General features: G+C 40.7%; 1 protein-coding gene across 2 annotated transcripts in view; it reads left to right on the top strand.

Moving 5' to 3' along the window:
• Window positions 1–18,662, top strand: part of grik1a (glutamate receptor, ionotropic, kainate 1a) — a 37,180-nt gene extending 18,518 nt beyond the window's left edge. The window contains exons 8-17 of one of the 2 annotated variants that reach the window (XM_040151070.1): window positions 1,631–1,738; window positions 6,470–6,586; window positions 7,042–7,245; window positions 8,065–8,288; window positions 8,933–9,051; window positions 10,757–10,974; window positions 12,422–12,647; window positions 15,187–15,437; window positions 15,909–16,077; window positions 18,109–18,220. In XM_040151070.1, coding sequence (XP_040007004.1) covers window positions 1,631–1,738; window positions 6,470–6,586; window positions 7,042–7,245; window positions 8,065–8,288; window positions 8,933–9,051; window positions 10,757–10,974; window positions 12,422–12,647; window positions 15,187–15,437; window positions 15,909–16,034 — 1,593 coding nt within the window. In that variant the 3' untranslated portion in view covers window positions 16,035–16,077; window positions 18,109–18,220. Of the gene's footprint in view, window positions 1–1,630; window positions 1,739–6,469; window positions 6,587–7,041; window positions 7,246–8,064; window positions 8,289–8,932; window positions 9,052–10,756; window positions 10,975–12,421; window positions 12,648–15,186; window positions 15,438–15,908; window positions 16,078–18,108 lie in introns of both variants that reach the window. The other variant, XM_040151068.1, reaches the window with a different exon arrangement.
• Window positions 18,663–18,980: the final 318 nt, after the last annotated feature.

Genomic DNA, 18,980 nt, shown 5'->3' with positions numbered 1-18,980 from the left:
GAGGACCGTTGAATGCCATGAAGAGGGAACATTATTATTCAGTCCCCTCACTCATATATTCCTCCGCATGCAGTCTCTCACTCATCTTTAGCTTTTCGTTTTGTTTGCCACTGCCCATCCTTTGAAGCATCTGTCTTCCGGTGCTATTCATCACTAGATAACAGGCTTTTTTGATCGCAGGAACCAGTAACATATTGCAGACGGCACGCAATTAAAAACCATTTCTGACAAGAGAGTGCAAAATATAAGGACACAGCTTTCGTTTCAACGACTGAAATCAAATCCTGGGCACTATAACCTGTGTGTTCTCTCTTTCTTCTGGCTATTGTAGTCAACAACACTCCGTATATTTCTGTGGACAAAATTAACTGAATTCGATGTGGACCTGCTTTTGTTATTCGATGTGCATGATTTCATGACAGAAAATACAGGAAAGAGGGTACTATCCTGGATTTTAACATCTAAAAAGTTTTCATTTCTACAACAGCACAAAGATATTTCACTTTGTGTTTTTTGCACATCTTTTTAAGTATATTTTGATAGATCCTTATTCAAGTTCATAATGTCTCTACTACAAGAAATGTTTCTTCACAAAGAAAATGATGCAGGAATTTCCTTATGAATTTTCTGTCACGAGGAACCCTGCTTACTTCTAGCTCACCAGAATTGAGAGAGACAGAGAAAAGATAAATTATTTTCTCAATTTCCACATGAGAAGTAAAACTAGTTATTCTTTGTAATCTGTCTGTGACTGTATAATCATCCCAATTTTGGCATTTTAACAAGTTCCACTTATTCAGTCTCAAGACTTTCTTGTTCCAAAGCGGAAATCCAGTTTGCAGTAATGCATGTGTTTTAGTTCTTACTCAACATATATAACTCAACGTTAGGATAAGGTGGAGGTGGCTTTGTGTAACATGGCACTACTCATTTCTTAAGTAGATACACATTTATACACCTCTCACTCTCTCCCAGTATTTAGTAAAAGAAGAAAAGAATCAGCTTTTTGTTCACGTATGTCTAAGGTGTAAGAAACCAAGGGAAAGGGAAAATATTGATTTAAGTCACTTTGTGCAGGATATGGGATAATATACCTATTTTGAAGTTAACAGGTAGACAGCCAGGCATATTTAGAAAGCTGGTTAGATGTGTAGCCATGTGTTGTAAAAACCACTACAGCCTGTAAAACAAACCGCATGTAAAAATGTAGACAACATGTATATTGTAAACTAGTAATTACTATGTACAAATAATTGTAATAATATTATTATGAGTATTAGTGTTTTGCATTTCAATACCAACTCAAATGTCTTACTTGATTTACTTACTGTAAAGACAGTATGAAAAGGCCTGTAATTGTTGTTATCATGGCCATCATCAACGTAAACTTTCATGCGTAGTGAGATTATACCACAGAACAATCTGTAGACATCTTCCGGTCTTCACCTGATTTGATCCTGCGAGTCTCCTAGCCGTCTGTAAACATTGGCTTCGTCTCAATGCCTCGACCCCCTTCACTTCTCCTCTCTCTTCCAAGGCTCCGAAAAGGCTCTGCACATACAAAGAAACTCGGACGGCATTTGAGACTATCTCCCATCTCTCTCTCTCCCTCTGCATCTCTTCTCCGTAGGCACAATGGGACGGACTGACAGGGCACATTGTTCTTAATAAGACAGATGGCCTGAGGAGAGACTTTGATTTGGACATCATCAGCCTCAAAGAGGATGGCACTGCCAGGGTGAGCACAGAGGCCTCGAACAGCCAATTACACCACTCTCATGCTGCTTCCACGCTGGCTGATTCTTCCCATTAAGGCGTGTGTATGTGTGTGTGTGTGTGATTGTGTGTGTGTCCGTTTGTGTGTATGAAAGACAGAGAGGTACTACGTAGATTTTGTTCCCTATAATCCATCCAGACATTTAATTATTTGGTTTAGATTTCAGTCATGAATATTACTAATGCAGCAACAACTGATTATTTCTTTCCACACTGTCTGCGCTTCATGTTGCCCTCTTCACACTTTCAAAAGGGTATTGTGGAGGGTGGAAGTCGCCTCACGAAAAGGTGGATCAAGGTTTGTGCCAGTGCCTTGTTTGGTCAAAGTGTTTGTTGCCCGCCCCCTCCCCTTTTTTCTCACTCTGTATGCCACACACTTCCCTGCTCCTTGCCTTGCCAACCTTGTTTCTCTTCACTGACTTTGTGTACAGCAGGGCCATGCACTGTATTTGACATTTCAGTTTTCCCCTTGTTTGGGTCCAGCCATGGCTCTGACACTTGTCAAAATGTTACCAGCAGTATTGGAAAAAAATATGACATGGCTTTGTTTAAGTAGCCATTGCAATATTTCCATTAGAGGTTAGAAGTAAGTCCTGCATTTTCGCTTAATGTGATGCCGTTCAGTTTCCGCTGCTGGTGGCTGTGAGTAATGAGAAAGAAACAAGTGAATTTAAAATAGGATAATTTAAGATAGTCCTTTATTAATGCCACAGCAGAGAGCGTTACAGCAACAAAGGGGGTAGTGCAATGGCAAGAAACATCAGTAAAAGCAAGATATAATAAATAAGTAAAATAGGTAAGTAAATAGACTCAAAAGTTGAATTCACATTGTTGCAAATATATTGATATTCAGTTTAGTATACATCGATATTGCAGGAGTGACAGTCAGTGTGGATGTGAGTGGTCTATTGGGAGCACTGTTGATTGTAAAGTCTGACAGCAGCAGAAAAGAAGGACCTGCAATATCTTATCTTCACACAGAGTGGGTGAAGCAGCCTTTCACTGAAGGAGCTGTCCAGTACTGTCGGAGTGTCCTGCATGGGGCCCGACATCAGGGTCGATAGCTTAGCCATCATTCTCCTCTCTCCCACCACCTCCACTGGGGTCGAGGGGGCATCGCACAGCAGAGCTGGCCTTCTTAACCGGTCTGTTCAGTTTCTTCCTGTGGGCAGTCGAGATGCTGCTGCCCCGGCGGCCCACTCCACAGAAGATGGCTGATGCCACTGCAGAGTCAGAAAAGGTCCTCAGGAGTGCCCCTTGCTCTCCAAAAGACCGGAGTCTCCTCAGCAGATAGAGTCTGCTCTGGCCTTCTCTTATATAGTGCATTTTTATTTTCGGACCAGTTCAGTTTATTATTCAGCTGAACACCCCGGGTACTCAATATCCAGTCCCTGGATGTTCACAGGCGTAGGAGAGAGAGTTATCCTGCAGATCCTTCACTTTTGCAGAGACTTGTCAGTCCACTACTTATAATGTGCTTTACTATTAGACTGCCTTCACACTTTCATGGAAATCCTACAGGCCAGCAGTATTTAATTGCAGCCGAGAGGGATCCAGTTAGCAGGGGAGACGACAGCTTAAGTCGGGCATCAACACTTGCTGCAAGGGGAGCAGAATTCCTTTGTTGGCCTTTGATTGACACATGGGCCGGTCCACAAGTAAAATGCTCGCTCCAATGCCATTGTTAAAGATATGTATCAAATCAGTCCCGTTCTTACTAAATCATTCCTTTTCTTTGTCAGAATTTAAGAGCAACTTCACACTGCCATTAGCTCTGTTCTTACTATTTAATTTTGTGAGTTTAACTCCTTTTAATTTAGTCACACAAAATATACTGTAAACACGAAAGTGCCAATTAAATATTTTTACTTTATGCCTTTGCTTATCAACTTGAAACCAACGAAGAATAGAAGAATGAATGTTGAGTAAATTCTTTCTCAAACGCATACAGGTATGGTATGACGGGTATGTAGGCAGCCAGCAGCTGTCAAGGTGCAGTAGCAGTGATTTATACCACAATTTTAATTCCATTCAGTACTTTTAGCCCTCAAAAGCCTCCCCTCAGAGGAAATACCCCTATATGGTAAGCACATCACAAAAAAAAGCTTGTCTCTTTGGTCATGAAAAATGAGTTATCAGTCTACAGCAGTTGTGTTAGTTCTTGGGCACTGGAGTGTTAAATACACTCTGAAGAGGATGATGGGACTAAAAAAAAATGAGAATCTCCTGGGAAATAAATTATTTTCTCTTAAAGTTGTTGACTTTCTGGAAGTAACGTCTTTTTTTCTCAGCTTTTCTTTTTTGGCCTGGCTTAGCATGTCTCCCGCTCGGTGGTAACGGTCCTCCAGTCTAATTTGGTTGTGGATGGAGTCGAGCTTTAGGATTCAGAGATAACATTTTTACTCCCAGCGTATGAGAGAGAATTCCTGTCAGTTTTTATAGCACACTTTGTTGTTGGGAGCTGCTCTGGCGCACACGATAAATTTGCCAGGCTACACACAGGAAATCCATGATTTAGGGGTTTAAAAGATGATGACTGTATGTTGTGCAGTCGTCCTAGGTTGTATTTTAGAACGATTTCATTGGCTTGGTTGGAATATTTTATTACTCAAACTTCAAACGGACGAATCATGCAGTTGATGTTTCATGGGGGATGATATTTCCAAAAATAACACCGGTCATACAACATCAGCTAGATTATGTGAAGCCGCACAATCTGGGCCCGAAATACACTCCACACTTCCAAAAATATTGTTCTTACTCTGTCAATTTATCTTCGAGATGGAGGACAATAAAATTAATTAAATCCAAACCCATTCACTGTGTTCCATATCTGCAGTGTCCAGAGATAAGACGGATTTATGGACTCCTGCACAGAGTGGACCCTTGAAAAAGTGCCACAGTGGAGATATGCAGTGCTTTTAGCGAGGTTATAAGAGAGAACATTTTCTATCTGTCTGACTGGGTCAACAGAATAAGATAGAACGTAATGAGGAGTGAAAAGCATGTCATCTTCTCCAATAGGTAATCCCACGTGGCCCTTTTCTGAAAAATAAATTGTGAAAAATAAGACTGCGCCTCAGCTCAGTTTAATAGGAGGCACTGATGCATTCACTCGTACTCCTCCTCTTATGCAGAGAATGAATGAGCGGGCCATTGTCTCTGACTAAAAATACCCAAATTTATTTCTTTTTGTTCACAGACTGTATAGCAGGAGGAGAAAAGCTTGTCTCAGCCACTCGCTTTAGCTCTATTAACAATGAATCCGGACCATTTAATGCACTTAATTTTATTGCATCACTGTCGCTAGCCCCCTTGACCTTTGCTCCGCTCTTAACCACGGAGGGGGATTTTAAAGGGTCAAATCCAGCTGCCAGATGCCTGTCCTAATCTGCTAACTGTCTGGATTATTCCGCCTTGTTCCGCACAGTTACTGTGACAGTGCGGAGGGCAAACACCACGTTGTCCTCTGTTGCCCCTGATCCAGCCCTTCCTTCATTCATACTGTTCCTGCTGGTGTGATTTCCATCTCCTCACCGTCATATCCAAGTAGGGCTGCAACTAACGAATATTTTCATCATTGATTACTCTGCGGATTATTTTCTCAATCCATCAATTAATCATTTGGTCTATAAGATGTAAAGCCTCCAAAGCCTAATATCATCAAATGTCTTGTTTTTTGCAACTAACGGTCAAAAACTTAAAGATATTCAGTTTATTATCACATAAGAAACAAATCAGCAAACCTTAATAACTGAAAATCTGGAAAAGTTTGGCATTTTATCCTAATAACGACTAAAATGATTAATTGATTATTAAAATATTTGCAGGGGGCTTTTTTTTATATTATTTCAGCTTTATTAAAGTAAAAATATGCAAAAAAGTAAGTAATAGATATTGTACCTAACATTTGCTATTTTTGATAGACGCACATTTTTTTTTAACATTTTTTTTTTTAAGTATAAAGGCTAACAGATGTCCATGCCGATCCAAAGTGATGATTATTCATAAAGAAATTGTTGTCCTCACATTTCTTCTGAAACACAGTTTGTTTTTCTGGCTGTACAATATGCTCGCTACCGGAGACTCACACAGCACACAGCGGGAATAATATTGGTTTGCTTCTGAATAGCTGTAAACTTTAAACACAATGCACACAATCAGCAGCTCTCCGTTTTGAACAAACTACATCTTCATTTTCATATTCACTGTACCAAAAATTAGGATTTTGGCAACACGGAACCATCAGAGCAACGCTAAGCAAAAGGAAGTGTTTTAGAATAGTGAATGGAGCAGACGGCTGAATAGGAGCCAGGAGTGTCAGGTCTCTTAACCTTTATATTTGTTTTTCATTTTTCTGTTCGATGAATTAGAAAATATGATTAATACGCAGTGTATTGGAGCAATTTCTAGTTTCCTGTTAAGACTTCGAGACTAAACCTGGCTCTGTATATTTGGTACCGAAAATAACAAGAATAATCTATCGGCTTCTTTCCTTTGACAGCAAGAGTGTCAGACATGATAAAAATACAGCTTTATTCAAAGCATAAACAGAAGTAAACATCTACTGTATACACTGCAATTCCGTCTTCCATAGTGACTCCAATAGCAGGCATCAAATACGAGTTCCTGTGGTTCTGATCAAAGCAGAAAATGTGGTTCAATAAATCTGGATCCCTGTTTGCCCTTCCAGATTGCTGTGTGGAACTCGTACAGGGGGATGAACCTGACGGAGAAGTCCATCCGAGACAAGAATAACAATGTGACAGACTCTCTGGCTAACAGGACTCTTATTGTCACCACGATACTGGTGAGGAAGAAGGAGGAAGGTTAAACAGAGGACAGCATAGGGAGGAGGGGGGGGGCTACATATGGGGATGTGTAGAGTGCAGATAGAGGGACAATAGAGGAAAATTCATTGGGAAACATGGGAGGGAGCGGTGTTTAGGTGGGAAAATGGTTGATGAGTTGAATGATTTGGATAATTTAAATTTGTATTTTTTTTAAATTATTCACACAGACGAAATCTGGCATTGAAAAAGCGTATTTCCTAATCATCAAGGTCATATATAGACATATTAATTCAGGATGTAACACCACTCATCCAAGGGTCACCAGCTCTGAGAACTGATGAAATAGTGAAGCGTCTTCAAGATTAAAACAAACTCAGTTGCCTTTAACTAGTGCTTAGATAGCATAGAGAAAAATGAATCAGGATAAGGAATGTGTCTTGAAAACAGTGAAACATTTTCTTTTGCTATACAGGAAAATCCATATGTAATGTATAAAAAGTCAGACAAGGAGCTGGTTGGGAATGATCGTTTCGAGGGCTACTGTCTGGACCTGTTGAAAGAGCTCTCCAACATCCTGGGTTTCACATATGAAGTCAGACTGGTGGCTGATGGGAAATACGGAGCCCAGAATGACAAGGGAGAATGGAACGGGATGGTCCGAGAGCTGATCGACCATGTGAGTTAATAGTTAACAATGCAGTGGAGTAAAAAGTACAAAAATGTAATGGAGTAGAAGTATAAAACCAAAATACTCAAGTAAAATACAAGTAACTCCAAACTATATTTAAGTACAGTACTTGAGTAAATATATTTAGTTACTTTTCATCACTTATCTTTGTGGCTTATTTGCTCCAGACCAGGTTAAATTGGGTCAGAAATGAATCGAAGGTTCAGCTCCCCGTGAGTCACCTCTCTCCCGGATTTGGACAAAATTACTGCTATCACATTAAATTGATCAAATGATCAAGAGAAAAAGGCGTCTACAATTGAGTTCACAGATGGTAGCAAAGCCTGTTTGAGAGCGATGTGTTTATAGACCAGAAGAATCGAGCCGCTTAATAGGAGGTACAGTATAATAAATGGTCTTAGCAAGTTTGGCCCTGCTGCACTGTCTGGTGATATAAAAAGGGCTTTTAGTTATGAATTACGAATGAATTTTAGTCTTACATGTAAAAACACTGAAATTCTGTCACAGCATTGTTGACGGTGAGTGGTTTAATTTAACCTGCTACGCTCGTATTGTATTCCTAGTTCTTCATTACTTCATTAATCTCTTGTAGCTTTTTTCACTATTATGGTTCTGTATTACTCATTTTTGTTCCTCCGGCAGAGAAGAACACAGTTCAACAAGGTTTAGTGTTGTTGGGATATTGATACAAGACATTTTCTAGTAGGATTGTTAGAAACAGAACAAATACTAGAAGGAGCCATTTGTAACCTTGAGCAGTGCCTGTTCTACCTGTAGTATCTTACTTCATCTTGTGGCTTTTTCCAGGTTGCAGACCTCGCCGTGGCTCCCTTGACCATCACTTACGTTAGAGAGAAAGTCATCGACTTCTCCAAGCCCTTCATGACCTTAGGCATCAGCATCCTGTACCGCAAACCCAACGGCACCAACCCAGGCGTGTTCTCCTTTCTTAATCCCCTGTCTCCGGACATCTGGATGTACGTGCTGCTAGCCTGCACGGGAGTTAGCTGCGTGCTCTTTGTGATTGCCAGGTAAGAGGATGGATTGATGCTTATGATAATGAGATGATGTATGGTGGGATGGAAAAACAAAAGGCGATTGAGGGTATACTGTATGATATATGGTAGATAGTGACTGCCTACTGGATTGTCCATAACCAGTGTCAGTTTTGCCACAAGTTCTTTTGTTAATCATTTGAAAGTGCAAAGGGCAGGAAAACTGTGAGACTGAGCACTGACCATTTTAAAGGAATAAACAGTTGTGCCTGAGGTATCAAATTTACACATCAAGAATCACAAACAGTCTGGAATAAGTGGCCTGACTCTACTTCAGCAACTTCTTTTTTTGCATAGTTATTCTAACACAACCCAAAATATTCCTTTAGCTGCCTGTCAGCTGCCAGATTGGCTTTCATTGTGATTGTTAAGTAGCTGGGAGTAATTGCGAGCTCACTCTTCACCTCCCTCTCAGGCAGTGTGCAAAAAACCCCTGCTAAGGGGTTGCACCTAGCAACCCGTAACGGAAATAGATTTGTTGTGAAAATCAAAAAGCAAATCAAGGGGAAGTCTAGATTGGACGGCTGGATTGAAATGAACCAGTGTTCTACAATACATTCCTTGTATATTTGAATTTCCTTTCATCGCTTTTTCTCTCTGTTTCTTTTATTGTCTTTCAGGTTTACTCCATACGAGTGGTACAACCCACATCCATGCAACCCATCCTCAACTCTGATCCAGAACAATTTCACTTTGCTCAACAGTTTCTGGTTTGGCGTTGGAGCTCTCATGCGGCAAGGTATTTAGCTCACAAAGCAATATAATTATAATCAATACTTGATATTAACAATGGATCAAACGATTACCTGTATGTGAAAGGGGTTGCTATAGTCTTCAAAATTAAACAACTAATACTTAGTTTGTCCATGCATAATTTGTCCTCTAGAACAACGCCAGAAACATTTTCTGATCTAATTCCCTGAGGGGAATCTCCCCCGGAGGCCAGTACAGACCTAAAAGGAGATACTGGGCTTAAATCCGTCAGGCGGTCAGAACTGTAAAAAATCAGTTACGGCGAGTTTTAAGGGTTACTGAGAGACGGATGCTGCAAAGGCCACTAGCAAACTCCCTTTACAGCTGTGAAGACTGTACTGACACCATAAAACTCTGCTCTAAGCTGTTTAATTCGAAACATCAACATTTGCCTCGTATATTCTGTGACTGCCCTTTCCACATAGCCTGGATCCAGTCCCAACTAGTTGCAACCATGCCCCTGTTGGAAGAATTATGCATGTGGACTCGACCTCCCTCAGGGCAGGTGATTTGGGAGGGATAAATCCGACATGCCTGACTGGGGGGCCAGAAAGACTACTGACAACACCAGTCCACAACAAAATGGCAATGCTGATGAAATGTTGTGATTTTACCGTCAGCAGGCTACATTTGTCACATTTGTCAGTTCTTCAGAAATGCACTAGGTTTGATAAAATTCGAGACAAGACATTTTGCTTTATTTTGATTTCCGATTTGTAAACCAGGTTACTTGGGCATCCAGTGTCCCGCTGAACTGTATCTGGATTCCCATTTTACTTTCTATCATCTCATCACACACAAGCTCAAGCAAGTTTAATATTGTGTGTCATGTTCTGCATATGTGTGGCATGTGCATGTGCGTGTATTGTCCGTAACTTAGCTGTTTGGTGCTTGTCAGCAGCCTTGAGCTTTCCGTGGGGTGCTGTGCCTGACGGTATCTGCGTCATTAGATACAGTGCATGGCCATTAAACCAGCCGTCCATACTGTGTTTTACTCTAAAAGCGTAGTTCAGCATTTGTCCACTTCAGCTGAAAAAGGTTTAAAAATAATAATATAATAATAATATATTTTTTCATTTCCTCTTTTCTCTGCACAGTCAAGAAAATATAAATCATGGTGCTCATCCTGCTGTTTCAGTTTTATGTTTCATTACATTTACATTTATTTTTTCATGTTCTCTCATTTGCTTTAAATTCAGATTAGTTTTTGTCTTTCACCTTTTGTTCTTCTAATTTGTTTTTTTTCTATTATGTTTTCTTTTTGACATTGATATATTTCTTTTGCACCTTTGTGTTTTAGACTAAACAAGAACATAAACATACTGGAACTTAGGGTTTCCCCATTTTATCATTTAGGGCTGAGGTGAAAATCCAATTGGAGCTCTGGCGGGAATCCAGCTATTAACATAACCCCATTTGGACCAGCGTACTTGATTATGCTTTGGAACAGTATAGATGTTGTTCATTGTCCTTTTTTCATTTGTTTTGTTTTTTTAAAAGAGCATCTACACGTAGCACACACACAAACTGCACTACTATTCTGCGTCTACAATACTGATATTAGCCCATTCTTCTTACATTATCAACATTTTTCTACCCTCTGCAACCCTAATTCTTAATCTCTTTCTTTTTCAAAGCTTTCAGCTTTAAGCTCTTTTTTAACCTATGGCCCCCCATCACTGTGCTTCCAGGCTCGGAGCTGATGCCCAAGGCTCTATCCACTCGTATAGTTGGGGGTATCTGGTGGTTCTTTACCTTAATCATCATCTCCTCCTACACGGCCAACCTGGCTGCCTTCCTCACGGTGGAACGAATGGACGCTCCCATTGACTCAGCGGACGACCTGGCGAAGCAGACCAGGATTGAATACGGGGCAGTGAGGGATGGATCTACCATGACCTTCTTCAAGGTAAAATTGTTGTAGGCACGTCTATGTTCTTACCAATATAAGTGTAACTGCATTTAAGTAGCTTTTAACTTCATCAAAGTCTCAACATAAAAAGCAGTAGTTTAAATTACTATGCGGAAGTTTTTTAAAAAGTTCACATCCACTCGTAGATCCTGTCAAATTATGTTGTACACACTGGTGAATTTAATACAGCCGAGGTCAAGTGAAAGCCCTCATCTATATGTAGTATATTTTCCCATTTCAAACACATAATAAACTTAAAATAATTAAAATAGAAGGCTGTAGGCCTTCTGCGTGTTTTTGGTTTTACGAAAAGACAAAACTTTCATTGAAGAAAGGAATATTTAGAGTCATCTTAAGCAAAAGAGCAAATGATTGTGAAATGTTTGCTTGGTTTTTAACTGTGCCACTACTTTAAATTATATGTAAACAGCCCACCTCTAATTTGACCTTAAGTGCAACCTGAGATGGTTTTTAAGAAGCCTACCAAGAAAAAATAGACCTTGCTATGCTGTGTTTAGGTTATTATATATATCATATATATATAACATTCTCACGTTTCTTATTACCAAATGAAACAATATTAATATCAAACACTGAATACAATAGTCTCAACAGTGTGCGCTCATCTCTGATAAACTTTGTTGTTTACTCCCATCTGGTCATCTGAGCGAATTCACAGTTTGTGTATATTCTGTCATCTCTGTCTCACCTCTAGATGTGAGTATGGCTCTGTGCCAGTTTCCTCAGCTGCTCTTGCATCCCGCATCTTTGCCGAACCTCAGATGAAAAAAGAAAAAAATCTAGAGACAGAGGCAGAGAAAAAAGACTTGCATTTACTTTTCTGAAAGGCACCATAGATGCATCAAGAGGCGAGTGTATGATAGGAAGTGGAGAGGACGCCCGTTAAGACAACTTGTGTCTGTGTCTTGGGGTGTCTGTTTTGACATATGTTAACTTCTTGGGACAAATTATGCAACGTATCAGTGTATCGATGTCCTCGGGCAGGGCTGTCACGTCTTTTACCCCACGGCCACCCACTCCCCTCGTATCCTGGTGGCTCACCAGGGGTGATCCATGCAGGGCTTTATCCTCCCAGATTGCAGCAAGTGATTACGGCTGCGCGGATAGAGGGAAGCAGGCTGTGTTGATGGCTTGAACAAATTGAATCAGCTGGAGGAGATTTAGAACACAGCTGTCCCATTTTCTCTGACTGAGCGAGGAGAAACACACGCGCGCGTACACACACACACACACACAAACCAAGACGCACTCGAAGATAGATAAAATCCCACACATCCTTCTGTTAAATTTATACGTGTCTATGACAGAATTTGAAATATAGTATAGTATATATGCTGCCACAAGCACACAGCCTATGTTTATGCATAGAGTACAAATGCATAACAATTCTTACCAACTTTTGCCTGTTTGGCCCCTTTCGCAGAAATCGAAGATCTCCACCTATGAGAAAATGTGGGCGTTCATGAGCAGCAGGAAGAGCACTGCGCTGGTGAAGAACAACAAGGACGGCATCACCCGAGTCCTGACGACAGACTACGCCATGCTGATGGAGTCCACCAGCATCGAGTACATAAGCCAGAGAAACTGCAACCTCACGCAGATCGGCGGCCTCATAGACTCCAAGGGCTATGGGGTAGGAACACCAATCGGTAAGAAGATTGAAACAGAGATTTACTCCTCACCATCATCTTTGTGAGTAAGAGGAGAATGAAAAGCTCCAAAGGACTGCAGATCAAGAAAACACACAGTCATACATATCATTTTTTTTAATGTCTTACGACTGTCATGGAGCAATTATTTAAAAAAAACAAAAAAAAACCCCCAAAACTTTCACATATATTGAAAATGTGACCAAAAGTTTTTGTTGCAGACAGTTATTGACATTGTATATTGAGAGAAAAGTTTAGAGTCGTCCTTGTTACTTCAACACAGACTGACTGTGAGACTGTGACTTTCTAGCATTTATTGATTAGTTGGTAAAAAGAAGCCATAGACATGTATAAACCTTACTGCTCAATTGAGGCCCTTGTACAATTTCTGTTACTAGAACAAAATTTTAATTTAGCCTCTGTAAATGGAGCCTTTGTACTTTAGATACACACTTCCATTTATGTATTTCCATTTTTCAGAAGTTCAAGTATAGAGCTGCTATCCTCTATCCTCAACATGCAAATGCACTTACATTTAAAAGCTCCGCTAGCTGATCCAGTGCAAATGTTCATGTAAGGTTTCAGGCCTGTTCAGGGGCTTGAGAACTTGAACTGGATGCAAGTCCTACCGGACCGTGTTTGCAGTTTGTACTGTCGGATGTTTACATAAGTATCTTCTGTCTGTCTTTTGTTTTCTCCTTTCCTCTCCGGATGTTTTTCAGTCTTTTATTTTGTTTCAATTTATTGATCTCCTTAGCTGTCTGACTCACTGTAGAGCCAGTTGTTTTGTTTTTTTTTTTTTTTCCAACTGGGGTATTTTTGCTGTGCACGAGAACATGCCCCACACCTGCATAAGTTGCACACATCGGTGCCTAGAAGCTGCCAAGTACAGGCCATACATTTAAATGTGTGGGCACAACAATGGAAATAATGAGGGCAGGGCCGCCCCCATCAAGTTAATTTCTGTAATTACCATGAGATGTCCACGGACTGTCAGCATCTAGGACATATATATATAGTCTGTCGCAGTTACCTATTTTATCAACTCTGTTCTTAGGTAAGATACGGAATCTTAAAAACTATTTGTTCTTAAGGAAATAAATATACAAAAGATTCCTCATAAAGTATACAATAGAGGAATGTGCAGACAATCCAAAGAGTGTAAGAAGCGCAATTATGAATAAAATTATATACAAGGAAACTGTAACATTAAACGAAAGCCAAAGTTTAAAGCGGAAGGCGGAGGAGTTGAACAGTTTGATGGCCACAGAAACAAAGGACTTCCTTTAGGATTCAAGCAGAGTTCACTAGTGATGCCTCTCACCCCCTGCATGACATGAGGAGGGCATGCAAGGGGTGTAGTTTGACAACCCTCTACCAGAGACGTACGGTCCACTCACGTCAACAAGCCTGCCTTCCTGATTAGCCTGTTGGTTCCAGTGTGGACAACTGCTCTCACTCTGCTATCACTCTAGCAAATCTTCTACAGTGTGGAAAATAATGATGGCCACCACAGAGTGGAAGCACATATGCAGCAGCATAGTGCTGCAGACTGCAAATGACCGGAGCCTCCTCAGAAGGTTAAGCCGTCTCTGACCCCTTTTGTAGAAGGCAGTGGTGTTGCTAATTCAGCCCACTTTGATGTTGAGCTTCAGCAGGTTCAGCCCACTTTATTTCTCTGTACTGAGCCTCTTTTCCCTGCTGGTACATGGTACAAGGGGAGGAAGCTAGGAGGTTTGGTCAAAATGCAGAGATGTAAAGGGTGAACAAGATTGGAGACGGGTCAACACCTGTGATGCAACTGTTACATACTGTGGCTGACCACTCTAGTGTCACTTCAATCTGAGACAGTAGGAGGAGAAACTGCCTGCATGTCCGTGAGTGTAGTCAAAAACAGGTCAGGTGGATAGAGCATTAAAACCACCCGCAGAAAATCAAAACATGTGATGCACAGCGGGCAAATGATGCCATCCTCCTCCCCAATATCTAGCTGGTAGGCAAACTGCAGGGGGTCCAGTGATGGCTTTACTAGGGATCTGTGGTGTGTCAGGACCAGTCCCTCCAATTACCTCATGTCTTCTTTTTAGTTGTTCGGTGCATCGGGCAGAATGTTTTCCGAAGCACAGGGACTCTGTACAGGTTCAGAAGGACGTTAAAAGAAGAGAGTATGCATTTATGTGCAGATGAAAACTTAGCCCAGCATTGTTAATTGAATTGCATTTTAAGCAACAATAAACATTACAAAAGCGAATTGGAGTTTTGAATCATCAAGATACATGTAGATTCATGTTTCTTGTCAAATACAGTCAACTCTGTTCTGTAAGCAAAGGCTTTAATTTGACATTGAAAGAAATGCTTGTTGGTTCACTAAAACACTGTAAACAAAGTAAACAGAGGGGGGCCTCAAAAGAACTGCCATGCCATATTTTATTAATGGGGCATTTAAAGATCTTTATCCATAAAGAATGACAAACAAGTAATATCATGTAATTGCTCTGTTAGAACATAATGTCTTTCCATATGCATTTTCCCTCCCCAGGTTCTCCATACAGGGATAAAGTGACCATTGCCATCCTTCAGCTGCAGGAGGAAGGGAAGCTGCACATGATGAAGGAGAAGTGGTGGAGAGGCAATGGCTGTCCAGAGGAGGACAACAAGGAGGCCAACGCTCTGGGCGTGGAAAACATCGGCGGTATCTTCATCGTCCTGGCTGCGGGTCTGGTTCTCTCTGTGTTTGTGGCTATCGGAGAATTCATCTACAAGGCCCGCAGGAACGCAGACATAGAGGAGGTGAGTGAGGGTGAGGAACATGCGGATCTCCAGCTGTGTGATGATGACTAACGAGTGGATTAAAGGTTACTCTCCACTCTGATGAAAATTGGGGTTTTTTAACGAGAGTTTTGTTAGATGTTCTTTGCTCGATCGAAATTGATTAACTCAAAATCGTATTTCCGCTTGCTGGTGTTGTCTTTGCCACCAGAAACTCACTTGATGGATTTATAACAGTGTCTCACACTCCTACACAGTAAGCAATGGGTTAAATCTAGTATAGAAATGGTGAGTTGGCTGCCCCCCCATGACAGACAGCTAAACCCTTCACTCACTGTACATGAGTAGTTTCTTTGCTTTGCCTTGGTTTTGTGTCTTTTACACGTTGTTGTTCTTTTTTCTTTTTTGTTTTTCAAATTTCCTTTATAAGTCTTTTTTGATTTCTTTTGTGTTTTTCTCCTCAATCCCTTTTTCTTTGCATGCTTTCATCAGGCCTTTTGTTTCTTTTACGGGGTGCAGTCCCGTCAGTTTCAGCGGCGTGGATCCACCTCCTCCTCTGGCACCTCCTTATCTACTGATCTGGAGAGCGGCAGGCTACTGGGGGATGACACAGAGTAGCCATGGCAGCACATTCACAACACATACACACTCTAGACAATAGGTTTGTAACCAGGTTTCCTCCTCTTTGCCCCCTTTTGAAAACTCCCACTGGATGCCTTCACCTAATCCCAGTTACCATTACCGCTTTACCTTCAATAACATTGCTTCCTTGCAAAACGTCTGTGTTTCTTGTGATTACAGACACTTGTGATGTCAGTGATCTTTCTAGCATGGTTTTTGACCACTACAGCCATCCCGTCTCTTATTATTTTCAGGCTCCTGTTCAAGCCTAGTTAAGGAGCACCTAATCTGATGAAAGCATAAAAATATTGACTCAAATTCTGGGGAACACCGATGGCATTTGGAAAGATTTTTTTTTTTTTTTAAATTGCGAGCTACTATTAAACATGTCACCTATTTGATTCGTTTTGAGCTCAAATGTATTTTTTATAATTATTATTATTTATTTAAGTTCATATAAAGAGTGTAAAGCTCTGCAGTGCCCCCCTGGTGGTTTTTTCGCTTGCGCCGGTTAAGTAGCCTTCCAATACCGGCCCGAATGTTTTGTCTCATTCAATGTAGTCTCAGTAGGCATTTGTGTATACTTTAGAAGCAGACTTTGAATGCCTTTTGGGAAATCAAAAGATAGGAAAAGTTATTTGAATATTTTCCTCCTCATTAGGCTCTTTGGTACACTGGTTTGGCTCGCTGAAATTTGGATAACAGTGATGGAACCACATATTGGATTAATATGTCCCCTGACACAGATCCAAAGCCAAAAGCAAAGTCGTCATTTCATAAATAACTACTGGTGAGTGCAGGCCATTTTAACTGAAGTAATGAATAATGGCATCACGGAGGGGTAAAGACTTTCAAGGTCTTGACTGCACCGCTGGACTGACCTTGTCATATAGTAACAAGATCTATTTCTCTCGAAATGTAGTAAAAACAAAATATTGAGTTAGTTACACCAAATATTAACGATATTAACTACAAAGGGGCATAATTGATACTGCTATTATGAAGATTATAAAATCAGCAGACATAAAATAATCATGTAAACCAATAAATAAATAAATAAGAGACCTGATTAAAAAAGATCAGAATTTAAAATGTTCTTGGACGGGATGTTTTTGTCTGTATTGTCTCTGTGTCCAAAGGTGAATCTCACATACAATGAGACTGCAAGGTTATCAAGAATCTTTAATTGTGGGATATCACAAGTAAATACATTTCAATTTAATACTTGATTTAGCTCTGGTTAGGTATACATGGTTTAGAGAGTTCGTTATGAGGCGGGTTATAAGGTATGGTTCTGGTGTTTGTGGAAAAAACCCCGCAGGAAGCGATATTAATTAGAGAAGCCTTAGGCAAAGCCCTGAGGATGAAAGAGGAGGACCTTCTGCGGTCCTTGGATGCAAAGACCAACAGATAAAAACGGGATGACTTTGTGCTGCGGATGATAATTTGCAAAATAAATTTAGTGAGCGCGCTATTTGGAGTAGAACAAAATAAAAGGCAAATAAACATGATTGAAGATTAATGAGTTCAATGCAATGTTATTGTGCAGAATCAAATAAGCCTGAGGCTTCTCATTTCAGATCGCCCTCTCCCTGGTAATTTCAAATAATTACCATATTATGAATTCATAGCTCCCTGCATTAGGATGTTACACAGCAGACATTGTCCTTCATCTTTTGTCTGTGTAATTGGATTTTACGATGAGACAACAGAGATTACATGTCTTTTATAACCCCTGTAATTTCTGGTCTGGTCTGGTCGGACTTTGGTGCTGACTTGCAGTCATTGGCTGGCTGCTCACATTCAGCTGCAGACGAGCCCCAAGAAGAAAATGCCAACTTGCAGTGCTGAATCAAATGTAATTGCCTTTCATTTAAATTTAATTAGTGTAGTTTTCAATTGATTAATTAATTTCCCAGTTGATTCAGTCATGGAGCAGTAGTTATTTTTATTCACATTCACCCAGTCTTTAAACTTGTGGCCAGTTTTCGTAGAGGTCATAATGGTTTCATAGGAAATCAGCTCTATTGATGTCTTAACCCAGGCCTTCAATTGTCGTTCTCTCTGGCAGTGCGTGTCCTTTAGCGACGTGATTGAGGAGTTGGGTATCTCCCTGCAGTGTTACAAAGGCATCCGGAGGAGGTCGCGACCCCACAGTGAAGCAAGGTCAGCTTGCATCTTCTGTCAACCCAAACGTACTGCAAGGAGGGAGGGAGTGAGACGGGACTCCAGCACTTGAGTCTGGGATCTAAAAGCTGATAGAACTCACATCAGAGACTGCTATTTGATTTCTTGTTTGTGGGCCACTGAATGCCATGAAGTTGTTTCCTCATCACCCCTGTCTTTATACTGTATGTGTACGGATAATACATTAAACATTATACTGTAGATGTAGTTTGCAAAGTCTTGGCCGTGTATCAACATTAACAAGGTTAAAACAGCTGACGACAAAGAGAATGAAAGCTCTCTCATAGTAGAAACCATTGATGTTCCCTCATGGCTGTAGTTCACTGTTCTGAGCAGTTGGCAGAGTTGAATCTGCACACTTTATAGATACTCCCATTGTGTAAATGTTTGAGGACTTCACAGATTTTCAGAGTAAAAAGATTTTTGCATTTTTTTAAACAGTTGTCCGATTTTGTCGCTGTTTGTAGTTTGTTGTTGTTGATAGTGGGCAGCGGTGTGTGTCCCTTCTGGCAGGCGGCAGAGTCGCTTCAGAGCGGATTGCTGAGCCAACCCTGGCCAGTGAAAAAGATAAGGACCAATAAGGAAAGTCGGGAACACACCTGCTGTTTTATACCTTTACATTACCGACATCAAACCCCACACTCTCTCTCTCTCTCTCTCACACACACACACACACACACACACACACACACACACACACACACACACACACACACACACACACACACACACACACACACACACACAGACGCACAT

This window comes from Xiphias gladius, chromosome 17 (genome assembly GCF_016859285.1).
Source record: "Xiphias gladius isolate SHS-SW01 ecotype Sanya breed wild chromosome 17, ASM1685928v1, whole genome shotgun sequence".
NCBI classification, from domain to species: Eukaryota; Metazoa; Chordata; class Actinopteri; order Istiophoriformes; family Xiphiidae; genus Xiphias; species Xiphias gladius.
This window is presented reverse-complemented; position numbering and strand designations above follow the sequence as displayed.